Consider the following 23,762-nt stretch of genomic DNA (forward strand, 5'->3'; position numbering starts at 1 on the left):
CTCATCCTAGAAAGCTTATTAGGTGTGCTGGTATACTCCTCTTCCTAGCAAGCTTATACAGGTGTGCTAGTATACTCCTCTTCCTAGCAAGCTTATACAGGTGTGCTAGTATACTCCTCTTCCTAGAAAGCTTATCTAGGTGTGCTAGTATACGCCTCTTTCTAGCAAGCATATACAGGTGTGCTGGTATACTCCTCTTCCTAGCGAGCTTATCTAGGTGTGCTAGTATACTCCTCTTCCTAGCAAGCATATACAGGTGTGCTGGTATACTCTTCTTCCTAGTGAGCTTATCCAGGTGTGCTAGTATACTTCTCTTCCTAGCGAACGTATACAGGTGTGCTAGTATACGCCTCTTCCTAACGAGCTTATCCAGGTGTGCTAGTATACTCCTCTTCCTAGCAAGCTTATACAGGTGTGCTAGTATACTCCTCTTCCTAGCGAGCTTATCCAGGTGTGCTAGTACACTCCTCTTCCTAGTGAGCTCATCCAGGTGTGCTCGTATTCTACAGTTCCTAGTGAGCTTATCCAGGTGTTATAGAATACTCCTCTTACTAGTGAGCTTATACAGGTGTATGAGTATACTCCTCTTACTAGTAATCTTTTCCAGGTGTGCCAGCATACACATCCTAGTGAGCTTATCCAGGTGTGCTCGTATACTCCTCCTCCTAATGAGCTTATCCAGGTGTGCTAGTATACTCCTCTTCCTAGTGAGCTTATCCAGAAGTAGGATCATACTTCTCCTTTCAAGCGGTTTTAGCCCCATGGCTACATAAACCTTTTCATTACCAACACTGTGCCATGGAGGTGGTGGGAGGTTATGGGAGAGCCCACTGAGGAGGGCAGGTTCCGTTAGATTTCGCTTTTTAATAACATGGGCAGGCTGCAAAACATTATGGAGTAGTGCCCATTACTACCAAGGAATCACAGGTCATGTGACACCTTGGATAAGTCCTAGCTTGTCGCCAAATAGCATCTTGCATGGTAGGACTTGAATGCCAATATTTAAAATGGGAAAATACAGTATGCATGAGGCAAGCTGTTATTAGCTCAAATGAAGAGCATGACATGTCACCACTTAAAGCATACTGAGGCATATTTTGTACCATGAAGGTGCATGGTTGTCCTTCTCTGGGAAAGAAGTGTCAATGCTATTGGAGCAGGGTTGTAAACCAAACAAAGCTTGGTGCTGTGCTCCTTGTGTTCAGATGTGGTATGGTATAATGTTCCCCCACCCCCGCCCCCCCAGAGTTTTATATAGCGCAAACTTGACCCGAAGGTTTCAGACCGCTTTACATGAGCACCAGTTGCGTTACACAAGCACACATTAATTTATTTACTTTTTTGTTAGTCACATGGAAATTAAGTGATTTGGCCAGAATCACAAGATGTTGGGATGCATTGCCGAGACTCTATCCCGGCTCCACAGATTTGAGGTCGACCGCACTAGCCGTTATGTGTTCTGTTGCATTGAGAGGCGCACTTTAGGAGAGAGGGTGGTTCTGTTTGGGCAGCATTTGGCGGCTGACAATATGGCTCCTTTGACATCTGTTGACAGAGAGGTTGTAGTGTGGTATGAATAGATGTGGTGTCCGCTCTTTGAGGGATAGTCGTGTGAGACAAGGTTTAGCCGAAGCAATGCTTTTCCCAATTACAAGGCTTTAGTACTGCATTTTTTGCATGAAAATGCCAGACTGACTATGCTTCTCTACTGAAGGATGTTGGTACATAACTGGAGGCAGGCGAGATCTTGGACATGGTAATGAACAAGTTATTTATGTTTGGTATAGCTGTGTTTGGTGGATACGCTAACTGCAGGTTCCTTACTAGAATATCCTGAGGCACCAGACTAGATCCGGAAGATTTAAACAGCATAGCTTTTGCATGCAAGTAGGTGGTGCCATGTGGCTCTGTGTTGACTGTGGCTCCCTGAAAGTGACAATGGAGCGGCAAATTTGCGGCACCCCTTCACAACGACGTTTGTTTCTTTCTTAGCTTTATCCATGCCACGGATGTGGATCCAACAGTAATCAGAGATACCAGTGTGCACATGTCAGCCAGCACAAACCGCAGAAAGGAACACTTCACCATTCTGAAGGAGTTCTCCACCCCACAGCCGCCGGGAACAGCATCATCCCCTCAAGAAATGCATGCCACCCTGGCGAACTTCTTCTACAACAAGATCTGTCAACTATGAAAACTTCAGTGGGCGTGGCCAAGCAGGCTACAATGGTAGACGTGTCCTGCTGAGGCTCCCGATCGGGCTTACCTACTGTCCGCTTTCCAGCATCGTAAAGGACCGCTGAGCCTGCATCCCGGTGCCGGAACATCAACAGTGCCCTACGGTGCCTCAATCTTCCAGGAATTAGGCATAATTCAGGTGGAAAACCGAGAAATTGGGATCTCACTCCTCAGCGGCAAAATGGCGTCCGCCCGATCCTGACTGCGGACTGGGAGAGATTGGACTGGAGCCGAGAGGCGTGCACTGGAGGTGGTGGTTGCAAAACCAAAAGCCCAGGACAACAGTGGTGGCAAGAAGGCAAGTCGGCAGGAAAGATACCCAGCACCAGCCCAGAGTACATGCACAAAGATGAACACATGCGGCGGCGGCTGGTGGCCATTTCGGACCCAGCAGACCTGCTCAGACGGCACCCCAGACCCACGCTGTAGCCGAGCAGGAACCGGAGGGGGTACCAATCCTTGATACCAGCGATCCAGTGACGAGGCCCTTACTGGCGCCCCCAACCCCTCCGTGGGCCCCGGAACGAATCCTTAGCCGGTGGTGCCCGACTCCAAAATGGCGCTCGGAGACCACGGCAGACGTTACACCGAGCATATGGACTATCAGCGACTACAGCATCAACAAGACAGAGGTGAGCAGCGAGACCCCCGAAACGGGAGGCAACGGAAAGGCGACCCCCCCACACAGATATGGGCACTGGAGGTACCTGAGATAGGCAACGGCTGACCTTGACATGGCGGCCAATAACCCACATCGTACCAGCATTGACCCGAGTATTCAGCCCAGAGTCGGGCACCTGGACTGACAGCCAGACAGACTAAACACGGCCCCACAAACAACCCTCTCCCGCACAACGTGCACAGCTCTTCACACACCTCCTGACAGGGCCCACCCGCTTCCCATAGCTGCAAAGAAGCGGGCCAGCTCCGGGGGTGACCGGCACAGAAATTTCTTCCCACAAAGACCCTCATTAACAGGCTTACCAAGTTTGACATTGGGACATTTCAAAGGCATGCCATACTCTTGGTGGCGGCCTGCAATGCACACTGCGTGTGGGACCCCCCCTTTAACCACCACAATGGGGAAGCTGAGAGCAACACAACATACAACAGTGCCAGAGACTGCGCCGGAGAACATGCCAAATACTCAGAAATGGGCCAAAACTACTGCATCTCAAGTCGACCCGTCAATCTCAGACAAGTTGGATCAGGTCTTGGCAGCCATCAAACTCTCCAGGGTGTCCACGGAAGAGCGACTCGGCACCCTAACGACAGACATCAGCCTCATCCGGGATGACCACCGAAAATAGCCGACACAGTGAAGGATGGGGAGAAGACACTCGCTGATTTACAACCCACCATCAAGGCACACCACACGGCGCTCCAAGATGTCACATGCCATCTGACCACCGTGGAGGAGCGTGCAGATTATCTGGACGGGCGCTCGAGGTGTTGAAACATCCGCGTGCTGGGTCTTCCAGAAGGAATTGAGGGTACGAGCCCACTGGACTACGTAGAAGCATGGGTGAAATCCTTCACTCCTGACACGGACCGGACAGCCTTCTTCTTTATAGAGTGTGCCCACATGGTCCTGTCCTGAAAACCCCCGCCAGGTTCCACCCCCAGACCGATGCTGGTGAAATTCTTGAACTTCCGGGACCGGGATGCAGTACTCCGCACCGCCAGAGAAGCAGGCCCCTTGCAGGTTGAAAACAAACAGATAATTATATTTCCTGATTATGCACAAACGGTGCAGCAACAACGATCTTTGTTTCTGGACGTAAAACGTCGCTTACGGGCGAACACTATACAATATTCCCTGCTCTTTCCTGCCCCCCCTCAAAGTCCACCACAATGGCGCTATCATCTTTTTTACAAACGCAGAAGAGGCACACAACTGGGCGGACCAACACTGTATGTAACAATTCAGAGCACAGACCACACGAGGCCCAAATTTCAAATCACCACGCACCAAGAGACACAACCCGAAACAGCAACGCAGTGGCTCAAGCAAGGCAACAGACGTACATCCGAGTCTCCCCTGACCTGTAGCAAATTATGAAAGAGCGACGGAAGGACCTACGAGCTGTGACTGAGCTAGGACCCTCCCTCCTCGCAGAAGACACAGATCGGGCCCCACACATCTTTTCATCGGAGGGAGAGGAAGACAGCAATGGAACACTATATGGAGCAGACTCAGTCCTGCCTCTCTCTGTCACCCACCAGACAGCGGATGCCATGCTGGATGGACAAACAAACACTCTCTCTGCATGAGATAACCGAACGGATACCTCCATATAAACCTACGTAACCAAGGCTCAATCATTGAGTGCGCGCAGTAAGGACAAGACCAAGCACACTCCGAAAGACGCCCAAGGATCCTACAACTGCCCGATCAATGAACTGCCTCGCACACACACGCTGCCACCCCGCATCATATGGTTAGACACCCAGTTCTTATGAGAGCCAGTTTGGACGTATCGTTGCCCGTGATAGGTCCTTGGTATTGGAACTGTTTCCCGACCCCGGTTCACTGTTGATATCCCCAGTTCCGTAAAATCCCGTCCCCTCATGGAATGTCACACAATACGGTATCTGCAACGCGTAAATGGGCGACACTGTGTACCACAGGTGTTCCTCACACTACTGGGGATCAGTGAGGCGCTCAGCACCAGCCAGTACGTGCCATTCAGGCACTCACCGACAGCACCACATGGCTATAACTGCACAGAACACTGACATCAGCATTCTATACCAAGTAAACATTATGCTGTATACTCATAAACGAAGCGCCAGACCGCTCAAATCGTGTTTTTGCAGGAGACACATATCACCACTACTGAGAGACAGGCAAACTACAGACCAAATGGCGCTGCACCATATGTACCACATCATATTCCGCATATGCGCACGGGGTGCTGATTTGGGTACGACCAGGGACCCCCTTTAAGGAACTTCGACGGGTGGTAGACAAGGAGGGTAGATACGTCCTACTAGAGGGACTCCTGGATGGGAAATCAGTACTCCTGGGCAGTATATACGCCCTGAACATCGAGCAGGATAGATTCTGGGATCGCCTCACTGGGGTTTTGGCCTAATTCGCTTCCACACAATGGATATTGGGGGGGCGACTATAACTGTACGCTAAACCTCGCCTTAGATCGCTCTCATCCCCTGCCCCCACACTCCACAGCCCATAAATAAACTGAATGGTTTAAAATCTGGGTCAGACAATGGGGGCTCACAGACGCATGGAGGATAAGTCACCCCCAGACTAGACTGTACTCGTTTCACTCCATACCACAGAACCTGCGAGTCCGACTAGACCGATTCTTATGCTACACAGCAATTGCCCAAAACTCAACACACTGGCTACCTGGGTAGGATCATCTCTGACCAAGACGCCCATATTCTACGGTTAAACTGCAGACCCCTGACACCCCATGGTTCCCACTTGGCGACTGCCACGGGACTGCCTGACTGATCAAGTATTTAAACACAAATATTTAATTAAATATACAGAACTACTTCACAAGTAACGCAGGGACAGCGTCCTCAGTATTAGTACAGTGGGACACATTCAAAGTAGTGGCCCGGGAGAATGCATCAAACAAATAGCACGGGTAAGACGGATGTTGGAACAGGCACTTACAAAAGCCGAAGCGCGGCTAGCCACTGCCACCAAATGAAACAACCGCACTGAAGACATGGCAGCACCAACGGCCAAAGCTAATACAGAGTACCTAGCTGCCTGCGTCTACCTCCGACGGTATAATTTCAGGGCTTATGCAACCCGGATGTACAAGGAGCGAGATAAAATGGGCACATTATGGGCGTGGTTATTTAAACAAAACACCAACGTGAAACCCATAACTGAAGTGATAGACCCCTTGGAAATCTAGTACGATCCCAGGACAAGATCCTTGTGGCATTCCATCAATACTACTCCGAGGTTTATCATAGCCCAGCACCAACTAGGCAGGACATACTAGATAGTTTCCTAGACTCACTGACGATCCCCAGAATCACAAGGACTGTCAGAACGGCATTGGATACGGAGATACAATCTACCGACAATATTCATGACCTACACACCCTAGCTCACAACAAAGCACAGGGACTGGGCGGGTTCCCCCTAGAATACTATAAAACCTTCGCCTTCCTATTTGGTCCCTTGTTTGGTGACGATGATCGCGACCGCGCTAAAAAAAGGAGAGTTACCAAGATCCCTCCGGGAATCAGTTATCGTGACCTTCCTGAACCCAAACCGTGATCCACAACAGATGATGTCCTACTGCCACATTACGTTGTTATCCGCTGACTGCAAGATCATGGGGAAGATTCTAGCAGACAGATGCACACAAATTCTACGACCCCTGGTTCATCCAGATCAGTGCGGTTTCATTCCAGGTAAAACCCGTCCCAAAATATACGCCGGCTAGTCCATAGCCAGGATCAAGTGGGTGACGCGTTCCCAGGACAGCCTGCCTTATCCTCGACCTCAAGAAGGCCTTCGATACTCTCACATGGCAATATCGGTTTTCGGTCCTACAGCGCGGGCAGGACTTGGTCCCACCCTCTTGGTGTATATACACCTTCTATATAACAAACTCACCTCGCGTGTCCACATAGGACGATACATATCGCCTGAATTCGAGGTGCAGAGAGCAACGAGGCAGGGCTGCCCTCTCTCGCCTCTCCTCTTCGCCCTCGCTGTAGAACCTCTGGCGGTGCAGCTGCATCCCCATAGCAGACACCGTACACTGCGTCTCTTTGTACGCCGACGATCTTCTCCTATATATCAGAGACATTACAGAGGACTTCACACTCATTTGGATAACACTAACAGAATTCGCAAAAGCCTCTGGGCTAAGAGTAAACTGATTCAATACCACAGTTTACCCATTACTTCCAAACCTCCCCCCTGCGATATCTGGCTTGGCGACCAGAAAGTGACCTGGAGCACAGAGGCCTCCCGATACCTTGGGATTCGCCTCTATCACTCCCCGACCGACATATTTGAAGGCAATCACCGCAAAGCACTAGCCGGCATTAGATCAGCGGTTGGATTCTGGAAGAACTTCCCGTTGGCCCCGATTGGCCATGTGGCTATTGCCAAAATGATGATGGTCCCGCGAAGCTTCGGCATTTGGCATTCTGGCGTGTTGCAAACAGGTCCACTGATGGCGTTCCCCACTTGTTGAACAACCACTTAGTCTCCTGGGCATTGAGCTCCCACTCGTGGGATGTTGATGTCTGTCTGCTCAGCCAGTCTGCCTGAATGTTCTCCTTCCCTGGTAGGTGTATGGCCAGTAGGTATATCCTGAGGGGGATGGCCCATCTCCATATCTCCTGCGCCAGTGTCGAAAGCGTTGTTGACTGTGTTCCACCCTGCTTGTTGATGTAGAACATCGCAGTGGTGTTGTCTGTTTGCAGCAATACCCTCTGCTTGTACAGTCTTGTTTGGAAGGCTTTCAATGCAAGGAAGATGGTTTTCAATTCCAGATAATTGATGTGCTTCGACGCATCCGCTGGAGTCCACAGACCCCTGACTTTGAGCTCTTCCATGTGAGCGCCCCATCCCATCAGGGATGCGTCTGTGGTGATGGTCACTGTTGGTGTTGGGGGTGTAAGAGGCTTTCCCTTTGCTATGTTCTCCATGGTCCACCATGTCATTTCCTTCTGCACTGCGTGCGTCACAACCACTAGATCCTCCCAACTCCCTGAAGCTTGTGACCATTGTTCCTGGAGCCATTCTTGGATGGGTCTCATGTGCAGTCGTACGTTTGGTACCAGGTGGATGCATGATGCCATCATCCCCAAGATCTTGCTCGCAGTCCTCACTGTCCGAGCTTGTCCCTTCCGGTAGAGGCGAGCTTCCCTCACCAGGGCCTCTGCTCTCTTGTTGCTGGGGAACACTCTGCCCTGCAAGGTGTTGATCTGTGCCCCCAAGAAGATCTTGACTTGTTCCGGCTCCATTGATGATTTTTTCCAATGGATGGAAAACCCCAGGTTTATCAGTGTTCTCGTCACTGTATGTGCGTCCTTCTTGCATTTCTGGTACGAGTCTGCTTTCACTAGCCAGTCGTCCAGGTAAGGATATACGTGTATCCCCCTCCTTCGTAGGTGCGCTGCGACTGCCGCGAGGCACTTCGTGAAGACCCTCGGTGCTGATTTTAGACCGAAGGCTAGTGTCGTGAATTGGTAGTGGCTGTCTCCGACCGTGAACCTGAGCATATGTTTGTGCGTTACGTTCATTGGTATGTGCAGGTAGGCGTCCTTGAGGTCTATTGTGACCATGAAGTCCCCAATCTGCAATTGTGGGAGCACCTCCTGCAGGGAGGTCATTTTGAATTTTTGTGTTCTTATGAATGTGTTCAGCAACCGGAGGTCCAGAATGGGTCTCATTGTCTCGTCGACCTTTGGCACGAGGAAATACGTTGAGTATATTCCCGTGTTTCTTTCTTTGAAGGGAACCCGTTCTATGGCCTCCTTTTGAAGGAGCTCTCTTACTTCTTCCTGAAGCCGCTGTAGCTGTTTGTTTGTTAGTGGCTTTCGCTTTGGTCTCCTGCTTGTTGGTCTTCCTTCTAATTCCAAGCAGTACCCGTATTGGATGATGTTTAGAATCCATTTGTCTGATGTGATCTCTCTCCATTCCTGGAGATAGAGTCTTAATCTTCCACCCACTGGTGTTACGTGGTGGTAGTTGTCCATTGTGTCCTGACCCCTTTGTATGTGCTGCCCCCCGGGGTCCTTTCTGTGGGTGTTTCTGAAGTCATTTAGAGGTGGGCTGCTGTCCCCCTCTTTTATGCTGTCCACGTCCATTTCCTCTCCCTCGAAAGGACTGGCTCCTTGACTGGTACTGCCAGGACTGCTTCTGTTGACTCTGTTGCGCCTGCGAGTCAGCCTGGTGCGTCTGTTGGAAAGCCTGGTGTGAAGTACCTGGCTGGTTTCCACCTCTTCCGCCGGGCCTCCGTGACTGGCTGCCCCTTTTGTTGCCTCTGAACTGCAAAGCTCCCATGGATCGTGCAGTTTCATTGTCTTTCTTCAGTTGACTGAGTTTTTCGTCAACTGTTGTCCCGAACAGCGTCTCGCCGTTGAACGGAGTGTTCAAGATGCTGTGTTGCACTTCAGGCTTAAAGCCACAGATTCTGAGCCATGCGTGTCTTCTTTCCGTGACACCCATCATCATGAGCCTGCTAGAGGTGTCTGCACCATCCAGGGCCGTCTTGAGGCAACAATTTGCCGCATTCTTCCCTTCTTCCACCAGTTTCTCGGCGTTCTGCCTGGCCTCCTGGGGTAGGTCTTTCACCAGTTTTCCTAGCTCCTCCATGATCTGGTACATGTGCCTGTTTATGAGGGCATTGGAATTAGCCATGCGCCATTGGGTCGCGGCATTCCATTCGATCCTTCTGCCCACTAGGTCCATCCTCTTGCTCTCCTTATCAGGAGGAGGTCCAGAAGTGGTGGCCACGTTAGCCCTCTTTCTTGCTGTGGCTGTAATGATGGAGTTAGCTGAGACCACGCCTCAAATGTAGGCTGGGTCCTTCGATGAATGTTTGTACTTTTTTTCTGTTCTGGGAGTGACTGCCTTGCATGTAGCGGGCTCCCTGAATGCTTCCATCCCCTGCGGCAAGACGCTGTCGAGCATAGGTAGATACTGGCTCCTTGTTTGCGTGGGGAGTAATGTCTCGAGGAGAAAGTCCGCTTTCTGCTTCTCCTCGTCGAGCTTGAGCTTGAAAGCTGTTGCCTCGGAGGACATCCCCAGCTCGTACAGCAATGGCGTCGGGCCTTTTCCTTTGAGGGTGGCGTGCGCTACCCTCTGGCTCTTCCTTACACGAAGGGTCTTCTGGGCGAAGACGGAGCAGGCGTTGCAGTCTTCGCTTCCGTGTTCTACCGGTAGGCAAAGGTTGCAAACCCGGTGCTGGTCTTTCTGCGCGAACTTGTGGTGGCAGTTAGGGCAGAACTTGAACGGCGTGTTGTCCATCATCGAGTGTTTAGGCCTACCTGGCCGCACAAACGTCGACGATCGTCGAAGTCCTCGATGAATTCTCCTTCCTTTCGCCGGGCAGTGTTCGGCGAAGTCCTTCGTAGTCTTCTTCTTTCGATATCTTCTCCAATTTCAATCTTTTTCTAGTACTTTCTCCAAAAATGTCTGGAGCCCAAACGGGAACGATCCAGACCCGACCGCGGAAAAAAGAATCTAAAGATGGCGCCCAAGGGTGGGAGCTTCCGCAGGAAGCATGCCGACGTCACCGGAAATACACCCAGGAAGGGGTGACGCCGACGCCCACCTGGGCGACGAAAAAAATCAAAAAACAAAGAAAAGACTACGAATCCGGACCCAACCACAAGACCGCGGAATATGCACAGCATAGTGAATCCAGAAAGATTCACGCTGCAAAGCCCCCTATTACTACCAGGCACTAAACCAAGGTGCACATACCCCATACACGTTACAGTGGCATGCAGATGCATGCAAAGAATTCACTATATGTCGCCAGGGAAACCATTGTACTCTCCTCTACTGCCGCTCGTCGGCTGGCCCCAACATGAACACTACTATACTCCTAACAGGCTTCACATACGGACAGCATGCGGCCTCACCGAAATGGAGTCTCTAATCGAGGACAGACAGCTCAAACTGTTTCAACAACTTATGGACTATGACCTCCCCCTTGGCCAGTTTCTACTTCACCGCCAACTCCTCGAAAGCTATAGATTGCATCAAAACTTACCGACGAGAGAGCCAGCTACTCACCTGGTCCTCCACACAATCTAAAACATGGGAAAGGGGTGCCAGCTGACCACGTGGCTCTATAAAGCCATCCGGGAGCTTACGAATAGACCCCTAGAGGCCCTCTGAGCCACGATGGGAGGAGGAATTAGGACACCCATTAAATGACAAAGAATGGGAGGTGGCCCTTGTCTAGCAACACCAGTTTTAAAAATAGACAATTTATATCCTACATAGGGCATACCTAACACCAGCACACCTCCAAAGGTTTTACCCCAACACCCAGTTCCTTTGTCCTAGATGCCACTCAGAGGCAGCAGGTTTTCAGCATATGTTCTGGAGCTGCCCCACACTACAACCGTATTGGCAGAATGTTCACAACTCACTCGGGGGTCTCACAGGGCTACCACACCTGAACACGTGGGAAGTCTGTGCACTAGGTATTTTCCAGAAGCGGAAGCAGCACAAAGTGCCAATCCGATTTGTCTCCCTGGCAATCTTGTTAGCTAAAAGTAGTATAGCCATGCACTGGCGATCCCCTACAGGCCCACCGATCGAGGCATGTGCGGGAGCAGTACACAAGTGAGCAACGGCAGAGGAGGACACACCAAGAGAGGAAGAGGAGGTGAATGGGACACGTAAACATCCCATCTCTGTGCAGTGGGCCCTACTTCTACATCAATTCAAACAGCCACCCCCTCACGACGACCCAGATGGCTCCCCACAAGCCTCGATGGACCCACGGCCACAACTAACGGCCCAGGCCGCAAATGCGCATACTAGATATCCTCCTGCAGCACACACAACACCGTTTGCTATCTTTCTCCTCACATCACATGTACCTCGAAGGCCAGACATTGAAGCAGAACCAACCTACTTTCCCCCCTCACCCCTAGTAACTCACAGACATACCAACTAACTGGACGCCTCTCGCCCTGATACCCCACATAACATCTGTTCTAGGACCCATGAATGTTCCCCCAGTTTTATTTCCCAGTTCGATATCGAAATCACTGAATACTGTACTAGACCTCATCAATGGCAGGATATATGTCCATTTATTGTATGGTTTACAATGGATAATGCTTGAGCAAGCAAATAATGTAAGCAAATCAAATGTTTTCTAATGCACCACATTTTTTAAACTACAAATGCCAATAAAAGATTTTACAAAAAATATCTATGAAAACTTCAAACCTGAAACCGCTGCTGCCAACAGCTTCAGCCTGCTCACACCCACGAACACAAGCCTTAAACACCTGATAACCCACTGGGATCCTCTCACAACTCAAACCACAATCTCCATCATTAATTCTGTGCATTCGGGTGACCCACGGATCCCTGTCCCCGCAACGTCTTCAACCTTGTGAGCAAGAAGATTGGCAAGGAGTTCAAAAAAGTCCCGAACAACTCCATCACCTCAACCTCCTTCCCGGAGGACTAGAAACACGCTGAAGTGAGGCCCCTCATGAATAAACCATACGCAGACCCAACAGAACCAAAGAGCTGCCGGCCCATCTCCCTGCTCTCCTTTCCAGTGAAAGTTCTCATGAATGCAATCAACCAGCAACTCACCGACCACTTGGAAAACAACAACCTCCTAGACACCTCTCAATCCGGATCCCGAGTCAACCCCAGTACTGAGACAGCCCTGATCACACCAACTGATGACATCAGGGTCCTCCTGGACCACGATGAAACAGCAGCCCTCATCCTTCTGGACTAGTCAGCAGCTTTCAACACAATCTCCCATCATATCTTGATCAACAGACTCCACCAAATCAGAATCCAGGAAGACGCTCTCAAATGGATCGCCACATATCTCACCGGAAGAACCCAGAGAATCAGTATCGCACCGTTCACGTCTGAACCCAAGAAGATTATCTGCTGTGTTAGCTAAGGATCATTCCTCAGCTGCACCTTCTTAACCACATGCATGACACCCTGAGCAGCACCCTCGGATCACACAGACTCAACATCATCTCTTAAGCCAAGAAGATCATCATCTTGCTGTCAGAAGACCCGTCCACCATCAGAGCTAACTTTCACAGATTTATGATGAACTTCGCTGACTAGATGAAAGGCAACTGTCGCAAGCTCAACGTGGACAAGACAGAGTCCACATCTTTGGGAACGACGCCTCTCATTGGAAGGACGGATGGTGGCCTGCTGAACTCAGCCCATCCCTCGAAATGACAGTCCACGTCTCCAACCTTGGCATCATCTTTGACAGTAAGCTTTCCATGAATAAACAGGTAAATGCTGTCTTATGCGCCTGTTTATACACCCTACGCATGCTCCCCAAACTCTTCAGGTGGCTCCCAGAAGAGCCGTCATGCAGGCCCTCTTCATCAGCTGGACTACAGAAACGCACTTTACGTAGGAATCACCACACACCTCCTGACTAGACCACAGACAATACAAAGCTCAGCAGCCAGACTCATCCACGACCTCCCCAGAAGAACCCACATCACACGCCACCTCAAGAAGCTACACTGGTTCCCAATCCAGAAGAGATGCTAGTTCAAGATGTTGACCCACGTGTGCAAAGCTCTACACAACAAAGGACCAGGCTACATCAACAAATGCTTGACCTTCCACCAACCAACCAGAAACCTACGATCTGCCTCACTCTTCCTCGCAGAGACCCCCCCTGTATCCGCTGAAACAACAGCGAAAGACATTCCTCCTCACACCTGCCGGCAAAAGCTTGGCACGATCTTCCCCTTCACCTCAGGACCATCCCACTGTTCCAGCAATTTAGGAAAGGACTCAATACCTGGATGTTTAAATGAACAGATCACCACAAAGCTAGCAGCTACTCCAGCGCTTTGAGACCCTCACAGGTGAATTGCTACACTTCACAAGTCTGATTGATTGATGTCAAGTTTGTGGCCTTTTTAGATTGGAAAAAGAGACCATTCCACACTACAGGGAGGTGGGAAGACAGTGACGATTCTGCGATTAGAGTATCCACAAGAAAGACCATTACTGGAGGAAATTAGCTTGTTCTTCTGATAGATGCTTCAAACTGAAGATTCCTCACTTTTAGAATAGATACCAATGCAGTACCTACAAAGACTGTTGGCCCACAGAATGGGTTTATAAGGCAATGGGTGGGTTCTGTCAATCAAATCTGCTCTCATTTTCCACTTTTTGATCACCAGGTTTCGGACCATTTTACTGTGGTTGAGCTTCACAACTGGTGACTTGCCCACGGTAAACTCAAGGTGAATGGACTGCACATGTTTATTGCCAGCTACCTTTTAAGATAGGGTTTCTGCGATGCACTAGGCTGATTGCATGTGAACACGTGTGCACACATGCGAGGGTGGCATGTGGGAGACTCCTGTCGTGTGCAGCCTGGTAACAGAACACTAGTAGCCTGGCGCAGATGGAATTCGGCATTTACCTAGGGTACCCCTTATAATGATATTGTATACCCATAGGAAAATTCAGTGTGGTTTACAGTCTTGTTGGCAGGGGCACTCCATTATATATGTGCAGCTATGTTTTCCTTTGGTCTACAGAGACCAGTGACATATCAAATTGGGGTTTAACCTGAGCAGGACAATTTCTGCAAGTTCCAAAAAAATATCTGTACAGCTTATGGGTCATCCAGGATTTTCGGATATATGATGTTACAACGCGGACTATTACAACGCATACCGTTACAACGCGGATTTTACAACGCGGATACTGTAACAACGCATGTATTTACAACGCATTTTTTTTACAACGCAGGTACCTTTACAACGCAGACCATTACAACGTAAGTACTGGTAAGTATATATTAATATTAATATTATAATAGTAACTTAATTTTTAAAAATATAATTTAATGTAATTTTAAATAATTTAATTTCCGTTAATTAATTTAAATTTAAATAAATATTACTTTATTTTTACCCTGTACCCCTGTACCCCAAAAACTCAAAACTGACCCTCAACCCCAAAAATAATGCAATGTAATTTAATTTAATTTATTTTCTATTAAATAATGTAATTTAAAATTAATTTTAATTTATTTTTACCCTGTACCCCAAAAACTGAAAACTGACCCTGAACCCTAAAAATACCCCTTTACCCAAAAACTGAAAACTGACCCTGAACCCTAAAAATACCCCTTTACCCAAAAACTGAAAACTGACCCTGAACCCTAAAAATACCCCTTTACCCAAAAACTAAAAACTGACCCTGAATCCTAAAAATACCCCTTTACCCAAAAACTAAAAACTGACCCTGAACCCTAAAAATACCCCTTTACCCAAAAACTGAAAACTGACCCTGAACCCTAAAAATACCCCTTTACCCAAAAACTAAAAACTGACCCTGAACCCTAAAAATACCCCTTTACCCAAAAACTAAAAACTGACCCTGAACCCTAAAAATACCCCTTTACCCAAAAACTGAAAACTGACCTTGAACCCTAAAAATACCCCTTTACCCAAAAACTGAAAACTGACCCTGAACCCTAAAAATACCCCTTTACCCAAAAACTGAAAACTGACCCTGAACCCTAAAAATACCCCTTTACCCAAAAACTGAAAACTGACCCTGAACCCTAAAAATACCCCTTTACTCAAAAACTGAAAACTGACCCTGAACCCTAAAAATACCCCTTTACCCAAAAACTGAAAACTGACCCTGAACCCTAAAAATACCCCTTTACCAAAAAACTGAAAACTGACCCTGAACCCTAAAAATACCCCTTTACCCAAAAACCCAAAACTGACCCTAAACCCTAAAAATACCCCTTTACCCCAAACATATAACATTTAAAATATAACTATACACTTACCAATACTTACGTTGTAATGGTATGCGTTGTAAAGGTACCTGCGTTGTAAAAAAATGCGTTGTAAAAACATGAGTTGTAACAGTATCTGCGTTGTAATAGATGCGTTGTAACAGTAGTGCGTTGTAAAAAATGTGTTGTAACAGGTGCACACCAGGATTTTCATATTTCTCTGGCTCAGCTCAAGATCAGAGCCCAAGACTTTTGTCACCCTGCTGTGCCAAGTTAATTACATTTCTCTCCAGCAGCAGAAACAATTGGTAATGCAAGAATCTCTTACCTTTCACACACATCACTGGTGGTAACGCCCGGCACCCCTTACTTTCCACAAATCATGGTGGTAATGCCTGCACCTCTTGCCTTTCACTGAACACTGATGGCAATATGTGACCCCTAACCTTTCAAATATTCTAGTGGTAATGCCTGCGCTCTGTGCCTTTCATATATCACTAGTAGTAATGTCAGTGCCCCTTTCACTAGTGGTAATGGCTGCATTCCTTACCTTTCACATAACACTGGTGGTAATGCTCCTGCAGTAACGTGCAGTAGTTGACCAGCTCCTTTTGCTTGAGATCTATCCAGGAGGCAGCAGGCGGTCGCTCCATGGAATGGGTCCTGGAAGAAGCCAATATATTACACTACTGACAAGCCTGAGAACTGAAAGGACGGTCCTGCACTGTGGCTATGACAGCAGAGAGGACTCTTTCACCTTCCAAAAGACTGAGAGCAAAGCTGATATCAGGATTACCAGTCAGGGTCCCGGAGTAAAGCACACTTCAAAGGCTGCCAAAGAAGTTGACGAGCAGATCCCAAGCACAGCAACACTCAGGAGAAAGCACCAGCCACAGCAGAGGGAAATATCTGAATTCCGAATAAGCAAGGAAGTATATTTTCACCACTGGATTTGATGGCAGGGAGTGTTCTGTAAGGTCCATCGACCGGTCACCAACCGGTCATAATTTAAATAACAATAAAAAATAAGAACCGATTGTAAACTATTGTATTTTGTCTGTGGACTAAGAACCACAATGGATAACTTAAGAGTACCACAGGTGTGCATATATGTCAAGGACTTAACAGCATATAGCCAACATAGGCCAAGACAGAGCAGTGGAAGAGGGTTTGTTAGAGGGTACAAACTAGCTGTTACAAGGCTATTGCCTGCAACAGTAAGTTAATTTGTTGGTACTCAGGGGTGACTGGACATCTGGAGGGATGCTACTAAATGCTTCTGAAAGCAGTACATTTCTGTTCTCAGCTACCAGGCCAACAGCTAAATATAACTAGTACTGAAGATGCGCACATCTCCCCTGACACAGCAGTGCCTGCAGCACATGATTCCAAAGCAGAGCTTGGCTAGGGATTTAAGAGCCAGGGGTCTGGTTACTGGAATGGATTAAAACACCTGCGACCTTACATACTGTAGAGGAGGAACTCCACGCCCATGACAAGGGGCTTCTGTCTCCAAACAAAATGCATGTGACATTTTCATGTACTAGACTGTGATGGCAAAACATTAAGCACACGCCATCTACAAGCCATGTAAGGTACTGTTGTAATATTATTTATATCACAGAAAACATTAATTATTCGGTTGAAGATGCTGTTATTACAAATTAGAAGTTATTGCATCTAAAATAAATATTTGTATTTAATTTAAAGTGCTGTTAGAATAAAATAGCAAAGAAATGTTTACCTTGGCTATTGTGAAGTAAATATGAGAGTTTCTCTACTTTGTAAAGAGATAACAATGCCTGAAAATGTTGTGTTTTATATTTCTTCTGCGCCTGTACTCCTTTTGAGGATTGTTTGGTTGTGAGCAAAAAATGAGTAAGAGATACAAATTTAAAGAAAAACAGAGAGCCCAAAACAGAAGAAACCAAATGGTTTACAAACACAGCACACGGCATGATGTTACACCATGTGAAAGTGAAATGTATTATACAAATGTTCTTGTCCTGCAGAGCTTGCTGTCATTTTATACCACACAGCTTCTAGTCATGCGATGGTCTATTTAATACAGTTTGCTGTGAAGGACTAACTTCTTCTGCCTGTATCAGTCTGACCAGGCACTTCTTTCTATAATGCAATGATATATCCATTCATGTCATGCGGTGGTAGGCACCCACACAGATTTCTGTCATGTGACTTCTATCTTGCACAACTTTTTTTGATGCTATAGACGATTCCACACAGCTTCCTGTCATACGACTGCCTATCCCACACAGCTTAATGTGATGTCAATACATGTGCTACTCAGGTTCCTGTCTGTGACGGTGTAGCTCCAATAGCTTCCTCTCCTGTTCAATCTATCCTATGCTTTTATGCAATTGTCTGTCCATGCAAATATACACATCATGTCATGATGTATAACCACACAGCTACCTGTCACATGATCTATCCGGCATATTTTGTCTACCTAAGAAGATCTATCCTACTTAGCTTCATGCAATGTGATGGTTTATCCTGCAGAGCATTGTGCATTCTATGCTGGTTTCGGTCAGTAACGGACTATTCCACAGAAACAGGTCACGTAATAGTTTATCAAACAATTCCGATCATATAATTTTGTTTCTGCATATAGCTTTCTGACATTTCATGGTCTATATCATATAGATATTTGTCATGTAACTGTTTATTTTGTGATCCCTGCATGGTGTACAGTCATGCCCCCTGTACTGTATGCACAAACTGCTAATATCTATTATTCTGGTGTTTGGATTTCGCCTTGCTTTACGTTAATCATGTGTGTGAGTGGAGGCCTAGGCCCTGCCTTGACTTACGAGAGGTTCTGGACTTGACCTGGAAGGACGCACCAAGCAGACTCATCATAGTGACAGCTGGACTATTTTCCTTGTCACAGGTTTTATAGGTGTAGCGTGGTGGTGGTAGCTTACTCTCTTTTATAGGGCTTATACTCGGACCAGGCATTTTTATGCGTGGGAGCCTATTGTACACCTGCTCACTGTGAACCCGGAGTCAGTGCTATTTTGTACTGACTGCTTAAAAGAAGAAAAGACTTAAATCCAGAGGTGCCCACACCGGTACCCCTCTTGCAAGTAGAGGACCGGTCACTTTACCCAACGTGCCTCCGAGCAAGCACTACTCCGAAGATCTGGCGCTGTCGCCTGGAGGCACTACGTGACGCAGATATAGCCTGACAGTTGTTACATCAAAACCTTTTGTGCCATTTCAGGGTACTGCCACCAGGACCCAGGATATCACCTGGAAGCCTGCACCTGAGGGCTGACAACTGTAGCAAATGGGAGCAACCATTTAGTCGTCCAGGATTTTCTCTTTTGCCTAACCAGTTTTTTGATTTTTAATTGTGAGTGAGTCTCACTATTTGACTGCAAGCGCCGGATTATGATCTTGGAGGACAGGGTTACTCAATCACAAACGTGACGGATATCCCAGCAGCTAAATTACAATTCCATGATATCCTATGAAACTTTTAATATGGCAGATGTGATATCCGTCACACTTGTGACGGAGTATCCCATTCGGCAAGATCGTAATCCGGCCCTAACTTATGGTAAATATATACTAATTGGAATGAGCATCCTAACCGCCAAAATCTGCCGTTTAAGATCACGGTAGGAGGCAGTGGGCTGGTTACACAAGATCATGTGTGCACACATGTGTGCACATGTATGGGGTCTGCGTGTGAGACTACCATTGTGTGCAACCCAGAAGCTGCGCACAGGTAGTCTATCTCAGAAGGGACACTGCAAGGATAGGTGCTGTCCTGGGCTATGCCTTATAATATGAGCGGACGTTCACAGAATAGGAAACTGCATCTGTAGTGCATACTGGAAAATCAGCGGTGTTTCTGTGTTGTATTATACATATAGGAGGAATCTGCCCTAAAGTACAGTTTTGCTCCACGTAAACCTGCAGGATCCAACGAGGTGTCAAACTGAGGGTAAAGCATGCATACTGAGTTCGAATTTGCAATCCCTAGCACACTACATCAAGATCTTATGGACTTCAGAAATTATCATATTTCTCTGGCTCAGCTCATAATTCGATTTCAGGCCTTTGTCCCCCTTACTTGTCCAAGTTAATTACTGTGCTCCCCAGTGGAGGAAGAAAAAAAACCTCTGCACACAAAAGGAGCAATTATTAGTGATTGACTTAGCTCCTGGGAAGTGAAATTTAGCTTTCACACTGCACCTGGACTGGGACAGCTCAGGCCCACTAGAACAAAGGAGGAAGCCTGAACGTCTGGAGCCAAGACAGTAGGGGTTCACCTCTGAAGTTTTGGTGGGAAGGGGCCAGACAGTGATGCCAGTTAAGAACATAGCTGAGTCCCTCAGAGGAGCCTTTTCCTGAGAAAACATGAAGTCGCCATGTTGGAATGCCCCTGTATAATGTGCAGAAAGGATGGAATAGGGGTGGATAGATGCTGTGGCATCCTAGGTTTGACCGGGGGTGTCTGGCATCTAGAACTTTGCACACCTACTTAAAAACCACTGCACAAGGGAGAGACAGATAAGCCAACACTGGACCTAGGAAGCGACGACAGTAGAATGAATGCCCAGCTGGAAAGAGAAGCTACCTGATGCCCAGCAAACATGGACTAAGCACTATATCACCAACTGAGCCCCAGGACTAGGAAGGATCTTTTCAGGGGCAGTGGGGAAGGCTCCATTTTTGCACCCTGAGGAACAGTTGGGGTGGGGGGGAGGTGAGGACCTACTGTAGGACCCTGGATGATTCCCTTAGAATCTCTATAGAAAAGACCTGGACTCCGATGCCCCCCACAGGTGCTCTGCAAGACATGGGGAGGGTGGGCAGGACAGATTACTGCTAGCTGGTTATGAAGGGGTTGAACTAGATGCTCAAACTAGCAGGAAAGGAGCACCAGGACCCAGGCAGATGAGAAAGTTGGCACAGGGAGACAGCAAATCCAGCAGTCCACAGAACACATGGAATTTAGAGGCCTGTTGAAAATACTCATGACTAGGCCTGGCCACCAGGAGCATAACAAGCCCAAAATGAGAAACATTGGCCAACAGGGCCTGATCTTTTTGCAACTTCCAAGATTTGCACTTGTTGAAAGAAAATCCCCCCAAAAAAAGCGAGTGTGTTGCGCTCTGCTGCACTTTCAGGAAATACCTCAGGGGTTGGCACAGCTATCTTTAAAATTACTCCTCTGAGGAAGGGATATGCGAGGTGTCACTTATCCCAAACCCAGATTGCCCCGGGTGCCTCCACCTCTGCAGAGGTCATCGTAAAGAAATGCTGAAGTCCGGCGCAAACATGGCATGCCTCGGGGACTACATCCCACGGCACACAAACAGGAGAGGAGAGCAAGCTGGATGCCTCTGTGCCCCCAACCATACTACTGCGTGGTCTCGCGCATCCGTCTCCATGACTGGATGGAGCAAGGAGGCGCAACTAGACCACAAACCGACCACTACTTTGTCAAGGTAATAACAAGCTGCTACACCCTGAAAGGCCCAATGCAACGCACCAACGACTCACTGGAGTGACGGGATTGGGCATGACAACCAAATCCTAGAGGTCTGTCTGCGCCAGGCAATAGCCAGACCTAGTAGAGGCCCTGAAGCACCTGTTCCTACTGCGGCTCTCCGAGACTAGCCATGTGGCCAGCATCTGATTTATTTCATCAAGACAATGTGCCATGTGGGAAGACCCTGATGACTGCGGCAGGAAGGTTCACTGCAGCCCCAAGCAGAGATGGAGGAGAGACTGAAACAGGACTTGAGCCTTTGAGAATGTATGCTGAGAGAAGCGGGGGAGAACACTGGACTCATACTAGAGACTACACAACATTAACCTTGAGACTGAGATGATGAGAGGACAGGAAGAGTGCTGGATTGAGGTGGGTGGGGCGTTCAGACATTTATGCATCAAAAGACTCACACTTGCAAATTGGGTACCCCAGCATTATTGTAATGCTTAGTATTTTGCTTTCCTGTAATAAAGTACTTGTGTTTTATAAAGGGAAGCACTGGGCTGGACAATTATCTTACTGTATTACCAGGGAAGAGTTAAATGCAGAGCCTGATTTACCTCACAAACATACCAGAGAAGCCGGTCACTGCTCACCATTGCTACCACTGAGAGTCAGGTGCTGAAAGGACTGTGCTTGGCAGAATTTCCAGAGTCCTAGTTGGACAGGCCCTAGGACAGTAGAGTCAAATAACATCAGTCCCCACATCTGTGACCCAGTAGCCCCTACCTGGCCTGTGTTCTCCCACATGGAGTCTGACTGACAATCATACGTAGCTTCCTTCCATTTGACTGTATATCTCACATAGCTGTCTGCCTGAAGCTTCCTGTCCCAGGCAGCATTTTGTCATTTAACAGTGTAGCCCACACATATTATGTCAAAGATCCTTTCTTTCTCACAAATGCTCCTGTGAGTGACTTGCTGCTCCCACCCATCATGTGATAGTCTAGCCCACATAGCTTCCTCTTATATGATGGTCTACCCACAAAGGTTCAGGTTAGTGACGCTCTGTACTACAAAACTTCTGGGGATACGATGGTCTATCCCATACAGTTCAGTCAATGGCTATCTTTGCGACAGAGCCAACTGCCAGTGACTATCCAGCCCTTGCTTCATCCTTTCATTGCCTGTGTACGCCACACCTCCTCCTCTTCTGTTTTTTAGTTTCATCTATCCGAGCACCTTTTCTGTCCATGTAATGGTCTATATCCACATTGCAATCCTGTTATGTAATTGCCCACCAGCCACACATTGCCTATCCTCACATAGTTCCCTGCTCTTGAATGATCTATACCCACCATTACCTACATAGTTGCTTGTGATGGCCTCACCAGTTGCCCAGGATGCCCTCTGCAACACACATTTCAAGCTCATGCAGTGCAAGCACAGATCCTCCTGAAAGCGGGAGAAGCAGCAAGACACATTTAAACTACCTGTTTTTTACATCCAGAAACACTTCCCAGGTACTGCAGTCCTGTTGCCTATACTCACTGGGGGAGAAAATAAATAGTTTTAGAAACACCCATCACCCAAAATGCGTCCCTATATATCTCCATGCCTCCAGGGGGGGGTAAAGAAATCAATCAATCCAGAAAGAGACCTTTGGTGAGTCTAACAAGTCTTAGCAATCTCAAGAAAAGAATAAATATAACAGCATGCACATATTTGACATTTTCCTGCCAAGATGCAGGGTGGACACTGACATATACCCCCTTTCTATTGTAACAAAAACACATAGAAGCTTTGTTTATGAAAACTAAGAATAGCCCATCGACCTTAAAACCCTCTTTGTTTTGAACTTTAATTAAAAAGATTTGAAATCAAAAACCCTCAATTGTGGGTTCTTCTGGTGGAGAAGTGTGGCTCAATGGTTAGAGCGGCAGACCCTGATGCAGAGGTCTAGCCCGGGACCAGGGTTCAATTCCCCGCCTCGGCGGGTTTGGGCTCAAAAATTCCACGGACCTGATAATTCCCGCCTCGGTGCCTATTGCAATCATGGAGTCCAACTCTGCAACTCTGGGCAATAGCTTGCTTAATCTCCACAACAGCCCCCACAACGCTAAGGGCGCCTGGCCTCCACCTTGGGGGTGCCCAGGAGTGGGCGCCTCACAGGGAAAACCAGGATGGGTTCCACAGCGGTATTCGTACAAGCGCCTTGAGACCCTTGCGGGTGAGTAGTGCGCTATACAAGTATCAATTTACAATTTTCTACCTGGCCTCGGAACTAGTGACAAGGAGTAAGGAATGGAAACATTTACCTGAAGAAGATATCTCGGGCAGCCTTATCGGGACGAGGGTTGATCAGCTGCTCTCGTAGCACATCCATTGCGCAGTTGTACACATACACAGGACAGCGGAGGCGTCGGGGGTCATTGGGATCAGGCTGAGAGGCCTGCCGAATAAAGGAGATGTGAGAATCCCGCTTCTGGGATCCTCCGAGCTCGGTGTGGTCAAATTTACCATCTGGAAAAGCAAAGAGCCACGTGAAGGGGTATAAAACTCAATCT

At 47.8% G+C, this 23,762-nt stretch overlaps 1 protein-coding gene across 7 annotated transcripts in view; it reads right to left on the bottom strand.

Moving 5' to 3' along the window:
* The window catches only part of SZT2 (SZT2 subunit of KICSTOR complex), a 1,033,029-nt gene that overhangs the window by 670,397 nt on the left and 338,870 nt on the right, over positions 1-23,762 (bottom strand). For 5 of the 7 annotated variants that reach the window (XM_086953214.1, XM_086953218.1, XM_086953215.1 and 2 more), the window contains exons 26-28: positions 23,514-23,718; positions 22,689-22,745; positions 16,276-16,388 (exon numbers count right to left, since the gene is read on the bottom strand). In XM_086953214.1, the coding sequence (XP_086809340.1) occupies positions 16,276-16,388; positions 22,689-22,745; positions 23,514-23,718 (375 nt within the window). The remainder of the gene's footprint in view (positions 1-16,275; positions 16,389-22,688; positions 22,746-23,513; positions 23,719-23,762) is intronic. The other 2 variants (XM_086953216.1, XM_086953219.1) reach the window with 1 other exon arrangement.

The sequence above is a fragment of the Lissotriton vulgaris genome, chromosome 1_2 (assembly GCF_964263255.1).
Source record: "Lissotriton vulgaris chromosome 1_2, aLisVul1.2, whole genome shotgun sequence".
Taxonomy (NCBI): Eukaryota; Metazoa; Chordata; class Amphibia; order Caudata; family Salamandridae; genus Lissotriton; species Lissotriton vulgaris.